General features: G+C 34.0%; 1 protein-coding gene across 2 annotated transcripts in view; it reads right to left on the bottom strand.

Moving 5' to 3' along the window:
• Nucleotides 1-588: 588 nt before the first annotated feature.
• Sesn3 (sestrin 3) overlaps nucleotides 589-15,905 on the bottom strand; it is a 66,576-nt gene continuing 51,259 nt past the window's right edge. For both annotated transcript variants that reach the window (XM_063256210.1, XM_063256211.1), the window contains exons 7-10: nucleotides 12,871-12,989; nucleotides 11,903-12,093; nucleotides 10,251-10,395; nucleotides 589-8,364 (exon numbers count right to left, since the gene is read on the bottom strand). In XM_063256210.1, the coding sequence (XP_063112280.1) occupies nucleotides 8,278-8,364; nucleotides 10,251-10,395; nucleotides 11,903-12,093; nucleotides 12,871-12,989 (542 nt within the window). In that variant the 3' untranslated portion in view covers nucleotides 589-8,277. The remainder of the gene's footprint in view (nucleotides 8,365-10,250; nucleotides 10,396-11,902; nucleotides 12,094-12,870; nucleotides 12,990-15,905) is intronic.

The raw sequence follows: 15,905 nt of genomic DNA, 5'->3' as shown, positions 1-15,905 counted from the left end.
TCTCTCAGCTTCCATGCTCCTCTACCATGCAGCCTTGCCTTGGAGCCAGCCAACTATGGTCTGAAACCTCTACAAAGTGTGAGCCAAGATAAAACTCCACTCCTTTAATTTGAAGCTTTCAGGCATTTGTCCCAGCAAGGAAGAAAGTGATTAAGACACTGAAGCCTTTAAAAGGCTTCCAGCTTTTAAAATCCAGAGACCTAGATTTTAAAGGCTTCTATATTCTATCATTGAATTCGTGTTCTCTCGTAGTCACCTGCCTCAACATACAGCTCTACATCTTTGCTTTTGTTCTCTGTGGAAAAGCAGGTGTGTGGTTGTGGCTCATGTTGGTACTCTACACGTATTTTAAAAGGTAAGAACAATTACACATTTTGAACAATTTACACTTTTGCAATATTTCACTAATGCAACACTGAGTCATTATAAGAAATGTCATAAGAAAAGTGTGAGGAAAAAATTGGAAAAATAATGACAGTGTTACAATTCTGATGTCTTTCTGAATTCAAGTCTTAGTAGTCAAGCAGATACAAACCTAGGTAAGAATACTACTTCAATATAGATAGAAATTAGGCAAGAAGATGAGAGTTCAGTTTTGCCAATTTTATTGAACCAATAAAATTCCTACTAATAACAATGAAATAAATTTCTGCAAGTATAAATGTGATACAGTTTAACAAAACCCATTGTTCTGTACCTATAAATAGATTTTCAAAATGTCATAAAAAGTGCAGTTATGAATTGTTAACATGTTAATACACAATTTCTTTATTTCAAATGTGTGTATCTTGACTCACTAACAGTTCCTTCTGCATCTCTTCAAATAATATTACCCATCCCTCCAAAAAAAAAAAAAGGCATTAAAGCACTAGAATATTACACATAAGCTGATCCACTCAGGTCAGCTTTAGTCAGAATTGTAAAATCAGCAACATAAGAAAAATAAAACCTAGTTATACATACAGAAAGCTTTCGTGGTTCTATAATCTCCTTAACTGCTGACTCATGTGGAGGGCCTTAAGAGCTGAAAAGGCTTATATGGTTAACTACCTTACACTATATCTACAGCAGGGTCTGGTTTGCCAGAACAAGTTTAAAGTGGCTGTTTATGAAGTTTGCTATTTTTAGAATTGAAACTATAAAGATAAGACTGCCATTTGATGCTGAACTTGTGTGAATTCTAAATTGCATCAATGATCTATTTGATAAAGCTTATTCTAATTTAAAACCTTATAGAGTAAGAGACTGATATATAGAGCAGTCTTAAGATCACGTCATCCGCCTTACATTAGTCCAAAGTCACGTGCTTCGTAAAAAAACAAAAAAAATTACAGTAACAAAGCACAGGACTACAAAGGCAAAACATCACAGCTTCTGATTACATTGAATAAAAAGTACCAAGGAACGCAAAGGATAATTCTGTATTAATACTGATGAAGTAAAGAACTATAATAGACATTTCACAGCATGCTACATATATCGCTCACAAATAAGGATTAAATGATGTCTAAAATTGAAAATCAAGAAGTTGGCAATCTGATTTCATGTGCAATTCAGCTACAAAGTCTTAATATATACATTCATTATGTAGCTGCCCTGCAAAATCAGGATTTAAAAAAAAGTTTTCAAGTTCAAATCCTATTTCATAAGTTGAAGGATACATCCAGTTCTTCCATGGCCAGGAAAGTAATTTTCAGGTTTGAAGGAGCTAATCCAAGAGACAAGGTCACATATTCCAAGGTGACCAGACAGGGTTCTTGTTTATCTGCATGTGGTTTATTTTCAGTATCTATTTTATTTTGGGCTAAAGAGTTAAATGTAAAGAGAAAGAAGAAAGAAAAAATTGTACTTTCTCTCCAGAGAAGATATATGAAAACAAAGAAAAATTTGTACTAGATACAGAGTTGGGATCAATTTCCTTGGTGAACAAGGGTACCGTTTAACTCTTCTTGTATTTAAAAGAAATAGAGATTAGAAAAGAAGAAACCAACCTCTCAGCTTTCCAAAGGAAAATTCTTGGCCACCCCACTGATACATTTCCTTATCCTACCTCTTGATCCTTCCTTATCAGACTTAGGGGAGCCAGTTGAAAATTTGAAAGACTGGTTAATGTAAGAAAGATATATAATTAGTTTAATTCTGTGTCATAATGTATATGCTTAGTCAGAATCTGTAAATGATAGTTTAACACTAAAGACTGAAGATTCTTTTTCCGTCTTTAATATTCTTTCTATAGAAATTATATATTCATTTTTAAGAGGGTAACTTGAGGGGTACAAGAAAATAGATTGTTTTAGCAAAAATTTTCATACCAAAAATTATATTTATCATATTTAGACTTATTCATGTTTGATGATGTCCTATGAAATATAAAATGGGGCATTTGTTTTAAAGGCCATATGATAGTATGCACTGTATTCTTTCAAAGATTTTTATAAGCATTCAAAAGAACCAGATACTCTCTTCTTTCCCCTATATTTTTTCTTTTTCTGTACTTCATGGTAGCACAGTCATAATTAGGTTAAAGCCAGAGTAAACACTTCATGATACATGACCGAATAAAACTTTCAGTCTCCAAGTCTTATTTCTTAAGTAAGCAGCTGGGTTCACTTTTGGACCTTTAAAGGGATTTAGTAGACACTGTGGTCAGGTTGGGCTATTCATGACTAAGATGAGAAACATGCAAATACCACCAGAATTCATATTAATCTATACTCTTATTCAGGGTGGTTCACCTTCTAGTCAGAAAATCACCTATAGTTCATGTGCCCCATGTTAGAAACCAGAGGCCGTTTAATCTCAAACAATGCTGAGTTACACATAGGCTGGAGAGGAAGAATTTGCATTTTTGTCTTTAATGATACTATCTGGACATCTCTGAAGAGCAGCGAGGGGAACAGACTATAAAATCAATGCATTCTCTTTTCATCCCATAGAAGACACTTGCCTCCATGAGAATGGGGTAGGGATGGGGGTTAGAAGTTTAGTCTAACCCTAGAAAGCCTAGTCAAACCCTTATGTACCCAGTTTTGTGGTATTTTTAATGGTCTTCTGTAATCTGGTCAGACCATCTAAACACTGTTATCAATGTCCTCTTACAAGAAATGTGTTTCATGGCCCAAATGCCACCAATAAAACAAATAACTGAAACAGCACTCCATTTATATGCCAGAAATTTCCTGTTCCACTAAAGGGCTACAGGTCAATCTGGACTGCTGGAGAATTTTAACTTTACATTCAAATAACTTGGACTAACACCAATATTCATTATCTAATATAGATCCAGGTTATGGATGGCAATTTAATCACTTTACAATCCTGCTAAATGCTAAATTCTGCATGGTAGAAATAGTTCAATTTCTGTATCATGTATAAATATAAAGATTCCTACTTTGATAGAAGGCAAAATCTTCTATGATTTATTTAAAATATGGAAGTAGTATTACTGAAGAGAGAGTGAACCCATGAAAAGGCTGGATACTCTGAATTTATAGGCTCTTTGGGGATGAGGTAGAGGAGAACACGGTATTTTGGCAGTTGGGAAAAGGGTAAACAGTGTGGGGTGGACAAGATTAAACTGATGTGCATAACGTGGGATAGGGTGGACAGGACGGAAGGGCAGCAAGGGGAATAAGCCAGTCAAAAGTCAGGAGACAGATGGATGGACAGGTGAGGGATGTAGAGGGAGTTGTAACAGCCATAATCTTCACGAATGGAGAAAACGTAACTCAGAAAAGTAAGTGCTGGTGACTATCAGCAGGTGGCTGGTGATGCTTGGTTTGGATCTTGAAAGGTGTTCAGACCAAGACCGGCTGAGGGAAGGGAAGGTAAGTGAAGGTGTCCAGGTTGAGGCACTTGGAGGAAGAGAAAGCAGGCAGGAAAGAGAGGACTAAATGCAGGAGCTTCCTGTATATTAGGTGGATGATGCTGAGGAAAGCCACCATCTCACTGTTATGTTTCCTACAGTTTTTGGAAACGTTTCCTTCCTCCCAGGGCTATCCTGACGTATACTTCTACCTCTGCAATCTGCCTCACCCCCAGCTGTATTTGTTCCACGTCTCACCTGAGCAGATACTGCTAACTAAGCCAAATCAGCATCGAATAAGCTCCACATACAGTGGTCATGTAAGCTTTGTTGACTGAGATAAATACATTCATATTACAGTACTTCTTTGAGGAAAGACTACTTAATTGGATTCTCAGTCTCCACAGAGATATAATAGGGAAACACAGTTTAGAATGATGGCCACCTAGAATAGATTCTGATTATACAAATTATATAATGTAAAGCCCAGTCTAAACAGAGGAGCCATGTATCTTTCAGTTTAGTATTGAATGGTGCTAAGAAAATAAATATTAGTTTTACAGCATCATTGTTGCATACTTTTAACTCCATGCAAGACCATTTATTAGATAAAAAGGAACATTTAAGGTCTTGCTTTCCAGAAATGACTTAGAACTATCTATAAAACACATCATAGGCAAAAAATCAAACCAAAACCAAAACCAACCCCCTCATTTTACTATCACAGTGCAAACCTCTTTACAGCATGCACTGAAATTTGCTTTTTTCCCCTGATGAATTTTTTTAATTAAAAAAATCTATCATGTATGCATCTATCCTAAAGGTGGTGAAATATTTTATTTATATTAATTGCTCATAAATAAATTTTTCTGTGGGACAAAAGCCTAAAATTTCAGGTTAAAAACTTTTGAGTCAGGGGCCGGGGTTATAGCTCAGTGGCACAAGCACCTGCTTGGCAAGTGCAAGGTCCTGAGTTCGATTCCTAATTTAAAAAAAAAGAATAAAAACAAAAAAAAAAATTGAACTCAGGCAAGAAAGAGTTGCTCAGAAATAATATTAATTAAACTTCAGAAGTATTAAAAATCTTTAGGAGACATTATAACACAAAATAGGGCTCTGGTTCAAGTTTTATGTGATTTTTATATAAACCTTACATTTGGTTTTCTATTCTAAAAACAGCACTATGTTGCTCTGCCATTACTGGGTTTAAACTATGATATAAGGCCAGAGCCATACCCCCAGATTCCATGTTAGTCATCTTTTATTTAAAGAGTACCCCAAGTGAGACGAATTCTTCCTGAGACTGAGACTATGTACCTAGTTTAAAAAAAGAAAAACAAAGGATGAAGGAGTTTTTCTCCAGAGCCTCTTTCCCCTAATTCTCACAAGTCCACCTGAGGAAGCCTAACCTGAGGGGTTCAGTGAGGCACTGGCTGTAGTCAAGTGGGTTAAAGAATAGATTGACTTTCACACGGGAGGTTATTTTGATATTTCTTACAGTGATCTGAGAAATGAAGAAGTATCATCAAAGCTGGAAAACTTGAAATTTCAAAGTAAATACACATTATTCAAGCATATATTTCAGTGAATTATTAAGAGTAATTTTAACACAATAAGCAAGGAATTAAAGAGTTCACATTCGCATGTGCTTTTTTTATGTATACTTGCACATTTAAGTTTGGCACAATGTGAGCCCAAGGTGATTAGCATATAATCACATTATTATACCAATTGAACCAGGTATCTTTTTTAAAAAATATCACATTTTAATATAAAAAGCTACACTATAAATTACTACCTAATAAATTCAATACTCTGGAAAAAAATACCACCCTGGCAAACCGCATCATAATTTCAAGTTTGCACTGGATAGGGAGAGTTGATAACAAACTCATTGTCAAAAGGGATTCATAGCCTGGAACAATGCTGCTGCCTTTCATCTGGTGCATAAGCACCTTTAGAAGTCAGGCTGGTTTACTGAAGCTTGTACTTGCATTGTTTTATTTTGCTTTTAGTTCCAAGCCAACTTCATTTCCTGATTACTAAAGAGATGGATCAATGTTGAGCAAAAAAAAAATTTTACTAGGAAAGATATCTATTAAAGGCACTAATTATCTACAAAACTCAAACTAACTGCTTACATTTCAGGGGGAAAAATAAAAGAACAAAAAGTGGCCATTTTAGTTACTTATACCTTGTTTCCCCTTTTGGTCTAAAGCTCATATGGTGTTCTGTGAGAATTTTCCCTCGGATTCAATACATAAAAGTCATTTCTTTTTCATTCTGTAATACAGTTCACCTGCACAAAATGATAGACTATTGATTTAAAAGATTCTAATAAAAATGCAAGAATAAAAGACACCCTCATCATGAAAGTCCTAAAGTTAGAGAAATTAAATGGACTTTTATGTTGTTATCAGTGTTCTATCATTCTCTTCAATACTTTCCTTGTAATTAATATTTATCTGTACAATGTGGTACTGAAAAAAATCAACATAGGGTATATGCAATAAACAAAACACAAGAGATCTGACATGAGTTCTTTGAATCATCTCTTTAAATAAACCACCCTGTCCTGAAAAATATTACTCATTTTTTTTTTCCTCATGGAAGATTTCAAACAAGATCCTCAAATCCAAAAACACAGAACTAGCTTACATTAATAGGTTTACAGTCATTTTTGTTTTCCTATCTGGAACAAAATCTAAAGGAAAGCAACCTAATATATTGTACTAGAGACAGATGATAAATAGAAGGGAAAAGATGATTTAGCATAACACTAGCCCATGATTATTTCACGAGAGAAAAAAAGTAAGTCCTATAACATAAGTCTAAAATGAAATTTCTGTGGCAACTATAATGGAAAATTTTAATGATGTTATTTACTATGGCAAAATGGATATGCTTTTAAAAATTACCATATATGTGTAAAATTCAAGTCACCTTTAATTAATCAAAATGTATTTAAGCAGTGCAGTTGTGTCCTACTGGATAGTTGTAAGCATCTCTTTAGGCACTTCACTGGTTCACTAACATAATACAAATTAAAGCTATAAACACATAATGTTGTGCTCTCTGAAGATAGTCTAATCAAACAACATAGACCAATGCAAAAATGTGACATTTTGGCCACTTATTCCTCCCCTATGACTTGATACCTTTTTAAACCAGTTGTCCAAAGAGATTTTTTGTGAAGGGAATGCTTTGGCATTATAAAAAGAACATTGTTTAGTCCTAGTAAGGTAAAACAGAAAAAAAGCCTAGTGCAATAAAGAAATTTGAATAAAATTTCTTTATGGCTCTGTTTTAAAGGACACTTCTGCAGTGATACGATAGGGGAAAAGTTTAGTTGAGTATTTTTTAGAACATATTGCACTCTTTTGTTGTTCCATCACATTAATGCATAGAAACACAATTTTTACCTTTGAATTACAAACTGTTTAACTATTATAAGAAGAAAATAATGAAAAACAATTTCTAAAAGCCTAACAGAAAAAAAAATATAGAACTATTAACCATCCTTTGCTTATTGTAATATAGAAAAACCTATGAGAAAAGAAAAATGTGCAAAGAAAATTTTTGGTCAGTCTTGTGTGGGTACAGGTTTCTATGTGCCGATTGGGTCAAGGGTGAGCAGCACTGTGAGCACTGATTATTTCAGGTAACTGAGGATCGCTGTCAGTGACAGAAAGGATTGTGCATAATTCTGCTTTTCATATACACATCTAATACAGAAAACCGAAACCTCTGTTGTAAGAGAGAAAGAAAATAGCTGAATTTGGTATTTCAGTAGCATGCTATAGAATTCATCATGATTAAGTTCACATTAAATTATGGACAATGGCTGTATCACATTTCATGTTATTGCCAATAGCAGTTTAAAAAAAAAAAACTACAAGTAAGAAAACACACAGTGCCTGACAAATAATTTTCCTAGGGACACAACACTGTGTCCAGTGAGCAGCTTGGTTCAACAGCGCATGCTTTTCCTCTACCAGATTTAGGACACAACGTGAAGATTACAGAATGGCCAAAGGAGGTCATTCTTTGCTGAATTCCAACATCTGAAGAACAACTGCGTGAGCAGATTGTAAGCGCTTTTCCTTATTTTTTAAAAAAAAAAAAAAGTAAAGAAAAAATACACATATACACAAACCCCAAAACACTGAAGTCAAGCATTAACAACCATGTTCATGATTTATGATCGGTGTCCAAAAATCCAACTATAAACAACGCAAAGTAGTGCTCCTCAGTATTATTTTTGCAATTGTTAGTAATGTTAAGCATCAAGAAAAAATAAAACACATCATTGCACATTACAGCCAGAAGGAAAAACAAAAACAAAAACAAAACAGCTAAACTCTGACACTAGAGAAGTGAATAATTTTGATGCTATATCACAAACAGCTTCTGATGTAAATTGAAAGTGAAAAAGTCTTTACACATATATGACACTGTCCCTGGGTGACACTTCAGGTCAAATGCCGAGTTATGGCACGAAGAGCATAAAGTAGTTCAGCTTGCATCCTTGCTTCCATTAAAAGTAGATTGACATGAACCTAGAGAGTGAAAATATTATCAGATTGTAACGAAATTATGAAAACATATGAAAAATGTTTAAGTTTTTCATATATTAGACTTAACAAAGAATTTTATTTGTACATGGCAATATATAAACATGCATGCCTGGGCACACTTATGCACATACATAATGGATTATTCAAAAGTGCATTTGTAAAATATGGCTCTGTAAGCAGTAAAAACAACCCATAATATCTAAAATATTCCCACAGTCTTTTTAGATTATACATTATGCAAACCCAATCAACCATTTAGATTATAAAAATAACTTTTATAAGTTGTTTTCTTACAAATTATGCTTCCTTCCAATTAAAGTATTACCTGGCTAAAAATCAACCCTACCTTTTTTTTTGTAACAGCCTATATTTATTACATAGAAAGCTTTTGAAAAATTTCCTTGTGTTTACTTGAAAAATATTACAGTGAAAATTTGATGCTTAGTGTAGTTTGTAGGTAGTATGTGATCTTAGTTAGCTATGCATGGCTTCTTTAAAGTCTTTTAAATGAAAGTGTGAATAGTACTTCTAGGGATACTTCTCAACTGGCAGTGAAAGTAAATACATAAAGTTTTCAAAATTACTACAAAGAAATATTTATTTTGATATCTTTCTGTCAGTTAAATATATTGTTGGATATACAAGGTATGATTGAAGAATTTGGTGAAAACTTAAATTCAAAAACATTTATTACAGTGAAAGACACCATCAGTCTCCTTTGTTTTGAATGTAGTCCTCTTTTGAGATTGTCCTTAGTTAAACAGTCATGGCTGCTTCAATGTCCTGAATCAATTCAAAAGATTTACCTTTCATGGCCATTTTGATTTTGAGGAAAATCCAGAATTCACATGATCTAGTGAATAGGTGTGTGAAGAAACACCAGCTTTTGTTATGAGTCTGTCTACTGGAAGGCAGCATCACTTACCATATGTTCTGACACACCCTAAAGACACTGATTAAAGAGCACCTTGAGCACTGCCTCAAAAATGATGGGACACATATATCTGAGATGAGGGGGAGTAAGGGCAATGTATCTTTTAATGTAATTCTAAAAATTTAAACATTCACTGTATACTTTCATCATTCCTTGTATCCTAATGTTAAATAAAAAGGAATTAGAGCCTAGAAAAGAAGAAAAATTGCAAACATGTAAATGGGGCATAAAGATTCATCAAGAAGAGATGCTGGAGTTAAGCTAGGCATTTTCTGGAAGACTTTAAAAAGTATGTTACCAAGGTCATAATGTTTTTTCCAAGGCTATATACCTTTAGTAAATGTAAGGACCTAGAAAGATTTTTTTTTTAATTCTCAAGCTTAGAAATTGGCTTAAAGAAGATTCTTGAACTTATGGTTAAAAGGAGTAGGATTTAAAGCCAACTCTTGCACTATGATGTTGGTGAAGATCCTTTAACTTAATACTAAATTATTAAATTGGGATTAAAAAACTGTTGTTCCAATAGATTAACTCTGGTGGCTAGCTAGTGTTATTTCTGTAAGAATCTCTATATGGATATGCCTTTTGGGCCAAGATACAATTACATCTATCACAATTTCTCAGTAGGTATTATTTTTAAGAATAGAATGATAGGATAATTTCCCAATGACTTTAAAGATATCAGTATTTAGATCCAACCCTTCAAGGGTTGATCCTAAAACTTACTTACACACTATGTTGGACAAAGCACATAAGCAAAATTTAGTTAATAGTAAATAAATCTAAGCTAAAAATCTTTTTAAAAACTCAGAGAATTATACCACTTCAATTTCAATGGCATCAATTTATTAATACTGTCAGGCATCATTTTTCCTAACAATATTGAATACACTTAATATGGGTCTATAGTATAACGCAGGGCTATGAAACTTACCTTTTCTGAATGTTTGAACTGACGCCAGTAACTATCATACATGCGCTTGGTAGTTCTTTCAGGATAGCAGGTCACTGTCTTAATGTAAACCTTCAGGCTTCGTTCAAGTAATTGATTAACTTCTCCATAATCATAGTCATCATACCTATGAGTACAGTGACAAAAATTTTAGTATGACAAAATCAAAGCTTTAAATTGCTAGATTTATACCAAGAGTTGTTTATTTTTTATTAATTCCATATCAAAAGTTCATTAAAGTCATTTAATAAGTATTTATTTCTTTATGCATTATTGTAGGCATTGGGATACACTGGTAAAGGAAAAAAATTGACCCCTGGTTTTTTACAGCTTAAATTCCATTAGAATATAAAGAGATGAATTAAAAAGATAAATATGTAGTATGCACATGGAGAGTAAGTGCTATGCAGAGAAAATGGATCCGCAGTCTAGGAGGAGAAAACATCTAATTTTAAATAGGATGAGCATGAAAGTCTGACATTTGGGCAAATACCGGAAGGTGGCAGAGGACACTTAAATTTCACCAGTGTTTATTTTTAAGGGAATAGCTATAATATATGTATATATTTTAAAATGCAATGATTCTCTCATAATTTATTGTTCAGGATATTCCGTGGGCACATGGCATAGTTATTTTATACCATAAAAAGTCTAGGACCAGAAGTGTTTCTCAGACTCTCAAGTTTTCAGATTTTGGAATACATGCATAGACTCCATCAGTGAAATATCCTTAATTTGAAATTTTGAAAACTGAAATGCTCCAAAATCCAAAGGTGCAAACTTAAGGATTTCAGATAATTTTGATTGTAAAGTTTTTAGAAGCTGTTTTTCTTAAATAGAATGTTACATCACTAGTTGATTGATCAGGAAATTCTGGGCTTCTTTAGTTAAAATTGCAGAGAATACTTGCTCAACAAACTGAATTCTAATTTATTGTATAAAGATTTTCTGATAGCATATAAGAAAGGATACAGTTTATAGTCAAGTTGAATGCATTTATAAGTGCAAAATTTGTTTTTGCAAATCTGTCCCTATAAAAAGCTTCTAATACCCAGCTCAAAAAGGCACATCTCCTAAAAGAGCTTTCTTGATTAGATCAATTTCACTGCCTCATTGATGCTGTCCTCTTCCTCTTAATGCTAATTTTCTAAATTTAGCAGCCATTAATTTATACTGACGGATACGTTTCAGTACTCTTATGATGTGAGCTTATGAGATCTTCACAAGAACAGAGTCTAGTTTTGCTTGCTATAACTACCACTCCTTCAAAAAGTTTTAAAACCAAAACAAACAAACCAGGATTTATTACAATGATCTAAAAAAAGAACACTTTAAAAAAATTAATGATATTCTTCTAGGAAGACTTTCCAAATTTCGTCTAATTCTATTCTATTTCCAGTGATTACGTATGCTTTTCACCTTAGTAAATTCTTACTATTGTATTTATATGTGCATCATTATTAAGATTCACAATGAAGAAAGTGCTTCTCTATAAAATGAAATTAATTTTTAAAATCAGAAGTACACACGTAACATTTTCTCCCAGAATCAAATACTCCTAAATGGGATATACTAAGACTCATGTTAGAATTTTCACTTAGAAATGTGTACAGTTGTTTGCACACCAGGCATACCTGATTCCAAACATACAGTGAACATAGTTAAATAAAGCTCTGCGCAGCGTGGTTGTGTCAACATCCTCATGGGTTGCCATAGTGTTATAGGTGAGGTTGTAGACCATCCGAAACTTCTCATCAAGAAGATGTCCAATGTCAGAATACAGCCTGTTCACCAGGGAGAACCCATGATTTTCCCAGGTGTAGTCCTAAAGGAAAGAAAATGTATTCAATTACAAAATGAACATTTTCCATTTGAACCATTTTTATTAAATAAAACTACTGAAACAAGTCAGTGAGAATATCTGTAATTTAGTTCTAGGCTTCCAGCTTTGCTAGCCTTTATCAAGAACTTTTCACATCAGTCTGTAATTGGAGTATGGGGATGATTCTTCACAGGGCCCAGGGATTGGGCAGGCTAACAATAACATACAGCCACCTTCTATAGTCAGGTTCTGTTACACACCACACACCCTTATCTGAAAAGGCACCAGAAAATCTTGGAATACTCCTATGTCACTAAACTTAGTGACATGGACATTTAGGTGATCACTTGACATAGGAATGAAAGCGTGTTCAAATCAGACATATGCCCTCTTTAGATCTCACATCACTACTGCAGCTACACTTTCTGCGAGTGGGACAGTAGTTCTTAAAAGCCTGTAACCTTATTATAAAATGTCTTATTATGCTTGTGACTGTATCATTTGATTTTCTCTCTGCTCCCGCAAAAACTGGGATGCTCATGATGTAACTAATTTATAATAATGCAAGACTAAATAAAGCAGACAGCAATTCTATTTTGTTTTTAGGGATAAAATGCTAAAATAATTATTGGGTTAACAAGTTAAGACTGCAAACTAGGATAAATAAACAGACTTACAAGTCCTATCAATTTCTTTAGAAGTCAATTTATTTACATTTTGACAGTGAACAGTTAAACGGACAGAATTCTCTAGTTTCTCTGAACTAAGGACATCTTATACCTGAGCACGAAATGTTGGCAAATGCTCTTCTCCTCGTCTGGCAAAGTCTTCATATCCAAAACCAGGATCTTCAATGTATCGAGAGACATCAGATGTTATAATCATGTCATCATCAAAATCTAGGGAAATTAATGAAAGATCCATTGTTAAAGATATCTTAATTCTGTAGTTATCAAAGCAAAGAACTATCAAATAAAAATTTTAAATGATAGTAGTGAAAGCAATATTTTATATACCTATATACATCACATAGTGCCTATATACCAGTTACTATGCTATATACTTAATGTCTATTTTTTTGTTTCATTAATACCAAGAAATACCACATAAGAAAGAAACCCCTAAGTTATCATTACTATTGTTAATGCAAAATATTCATAAAAATACAATGTGAATTAGCATAAGAGAAGTGGAAAACCGCTAATCATTAAGCTACCTAATAGATCTGAAGCTCTGAAGGGTTTTAGTTCTCTAAGAAGTTTCATGCTTACCCCTAGCACAAACCTATAACCACTTTGTGTTCTCCTTGTGCTCCAGCATTCTATTCAGGGGAACACACTAACATTCACAGCCCCCATTCCCCTCTCCATCTCTTCACTTCTCTCTCCTTTTCCTCCTCTCCTTCTTTTGATGTTTCTGGAAATTCAATCCAGAGAGGGCCTCATCAATGTTAGGAAAGTAGTCTACCACTGAAATACAGTCCAGCCCCAAATTATGGCATTTTCAGTTCTCTCTCTTTTTCTCTCTCTCTGTCTCTTAGTCTGTCTCTATCTCTCTGTCTGTCTCTCTCTCACTTTAAGATAGGGTTTCACTATGCAGTTCAGGCTGACCTTGAACTCACTCTGTAACCCAGGTTGGCCTCAAACTTGCAGCAATCCTCCTGCCTCAGCCTCTTGAATATTGGGATTACAGGCATGCACCACCATGCCTAGGTCAGTGCATTCTCTCTTAATATAACTCTTATACTTTCCTTAATTTAGTGTGGTGTCACATAATAATCAACAAAAATGAAGCAAAAAAAATGTAGCAGCAATCACTGAGGCTGCTATACCAGCCAGAGTTTTGTAGATTACAAAGTAAATTTAACTAAGATAGTTGCGTCCTAACTAAACTCTGTAAAACAGTATCCCTTTAGAAATGAAATATTCCCCTGACACTATATAACCAGGAGGTTTCATATTGCAAATACTGACAATGGTAGTTCTTTTGCTAGTTCTTTTGTGTTTTATGATAGCTTTTATTTTGCTCATATATGTTTTCAATTATATGAATTTTAAACATTTTAAAATAAATATTAAAAAGTGAGATTTTTATAATAAATGAGTTCATCCTAGGAAAAAATCTCTGCTTATTAATCTTAAAAGTAGGAGTAAATTAAGACCTGCTTTAGTGATAGTTCTGTCTACAGAAAGAAATATACAAAGATCCCTCAATCATTTATATTTTGCTATATTTCTGCTATATATAATTTGCTTACGTGTTTCCCAAAGGTCTGTGTGGTAAAGGGTTGGACCCCACAGTGGCGTTATTCCAAGTTTAGTGGAAACTTGAAGAGGTGGGCCATAGTGGCAGGTCTCTGAGGTGATGCCCTTAAAGGGAGGACCGTGGTGTATTTCATTTTGCTTTCCAGCCATGAGATGAATGGTTTAGTTCTGCCACATGTTTACCACCAGGACATGCTACCACAGACCTAAAGTAATGGGGCCAACTGATCATAGACTGAAATAGCTAAAATTAGAGAAAACCCATGAGCCAGAGGCAGCCATGCAGGTCAGGAAACCAATCTGCACCCTTCTGTGAGCCAGCTGGCACATGGGCCAGGAGACAAGAAGAACGCTGCCATCTACCTCCATAAGCAACTGGCTGATTCTGAGGAACACAAGCTGAGGTGATAGCAACTGAAGTTAAAAAAAAAAAAAATTAATGCTTGTATTGTTTGACTGACTTTGCAAGTCTAAAGCTGGTAGTCTGAGGATCTATTTAGAAGATAATAATATGCAATATAGCAACTGTGGGGGATTTCCTTCTGTCTTGTTTCTGAAATCCAATACTACTATCTCACTGTTTTATTTTGTTCCATTTTGTTTTATTTCCTTTAAAATAAATTTTAAAAATTATGGGAAAAAATCTTTTTCTCTTTTTAAATTGATTATCTCTGGGATTTATTAGAAACACAGAAAACTTCAGAATACTTTATGTAACCATTAAATTTAGTTCTAATGATAGTTAACAGAAAAAAACCCAATATAATAAAATGATTTTTTTCCTTAAATGATTCACACATGATATGGCCTATTTTTATTAAAATCAATATATAACATTTGAATAGGACCAAACACTTGCTAGTCAAAATTAAATTTCAAAGACAGTGGTGTTTAGTCAAGGGGCTAAGAAGATACAGTATGGGATACAAAATATCTTTTCAGTATTAACAAATAAACCTCAAGAAATATTTTTATCAAGCTCTAGTGATCTTGAAGCTCTTACAAATTAATATCCGAAAGCAAACATGTATCACTAAACTTAATAAAAATGTTTACATTTTCAAACATTGGTTCACCAGAAGATCCCATCCTAAGCTCATTATTTACCTTTACTTTTACTTGTTTCTCTGAATTTTTGTAATCATCATTCCTTTGACTTCTGCTCCCATTTATATGCTGATAACTCCAGCTTTTTACATTAAGGTTAAAATCGCTCTGGGTCTCCTGTCTGGCAGGCCCTGGCTAGTGCAAGTATAGTCTGCAAATTAGCAGCTCTAGGATCATCTGGAGGATTGAAAGCAACATGGCCTCTCAGGGCTGCCTGACTGATTCACAGAAACTGCATCTCAACACGATTCCTAAGTGACTCACAACCACATTAAGTCTGAGAAGCACTGTGTAGTTATCTCTAGACTGGACGTTTTATAGACATCCCAACTTAAAATGTCTAATATGTGACAGAAGACATGTTTCTTACTGTTTGAATGGTCATTGTAACAAGGCTTTTACCTCCTTAATCAGCTTCCTCTTCATATTTCTTACCACGTGATT

Source organism: Cavia porcellus, unplaced genomic scaffold (assembly GCF_034190915.1).
Source record: "Cavia porcellus strain 051 isolate PalLab524CR breed Dunkin Hartley unplaced genomic scaffold, mCavPor4.1 scaffold_9, whole genome shotgun sequence".
Taxonomy (NCBI): Eukaryota; Metazoa; Chordata; class Mammalia; order Rodentia; family Caviidae; genus Cavia; species Cavia porcellus.
Note: the sequence above shows the minus strand (reverse complement) of the source record. Positions and strands in the feature narration are given on the sequence as shown.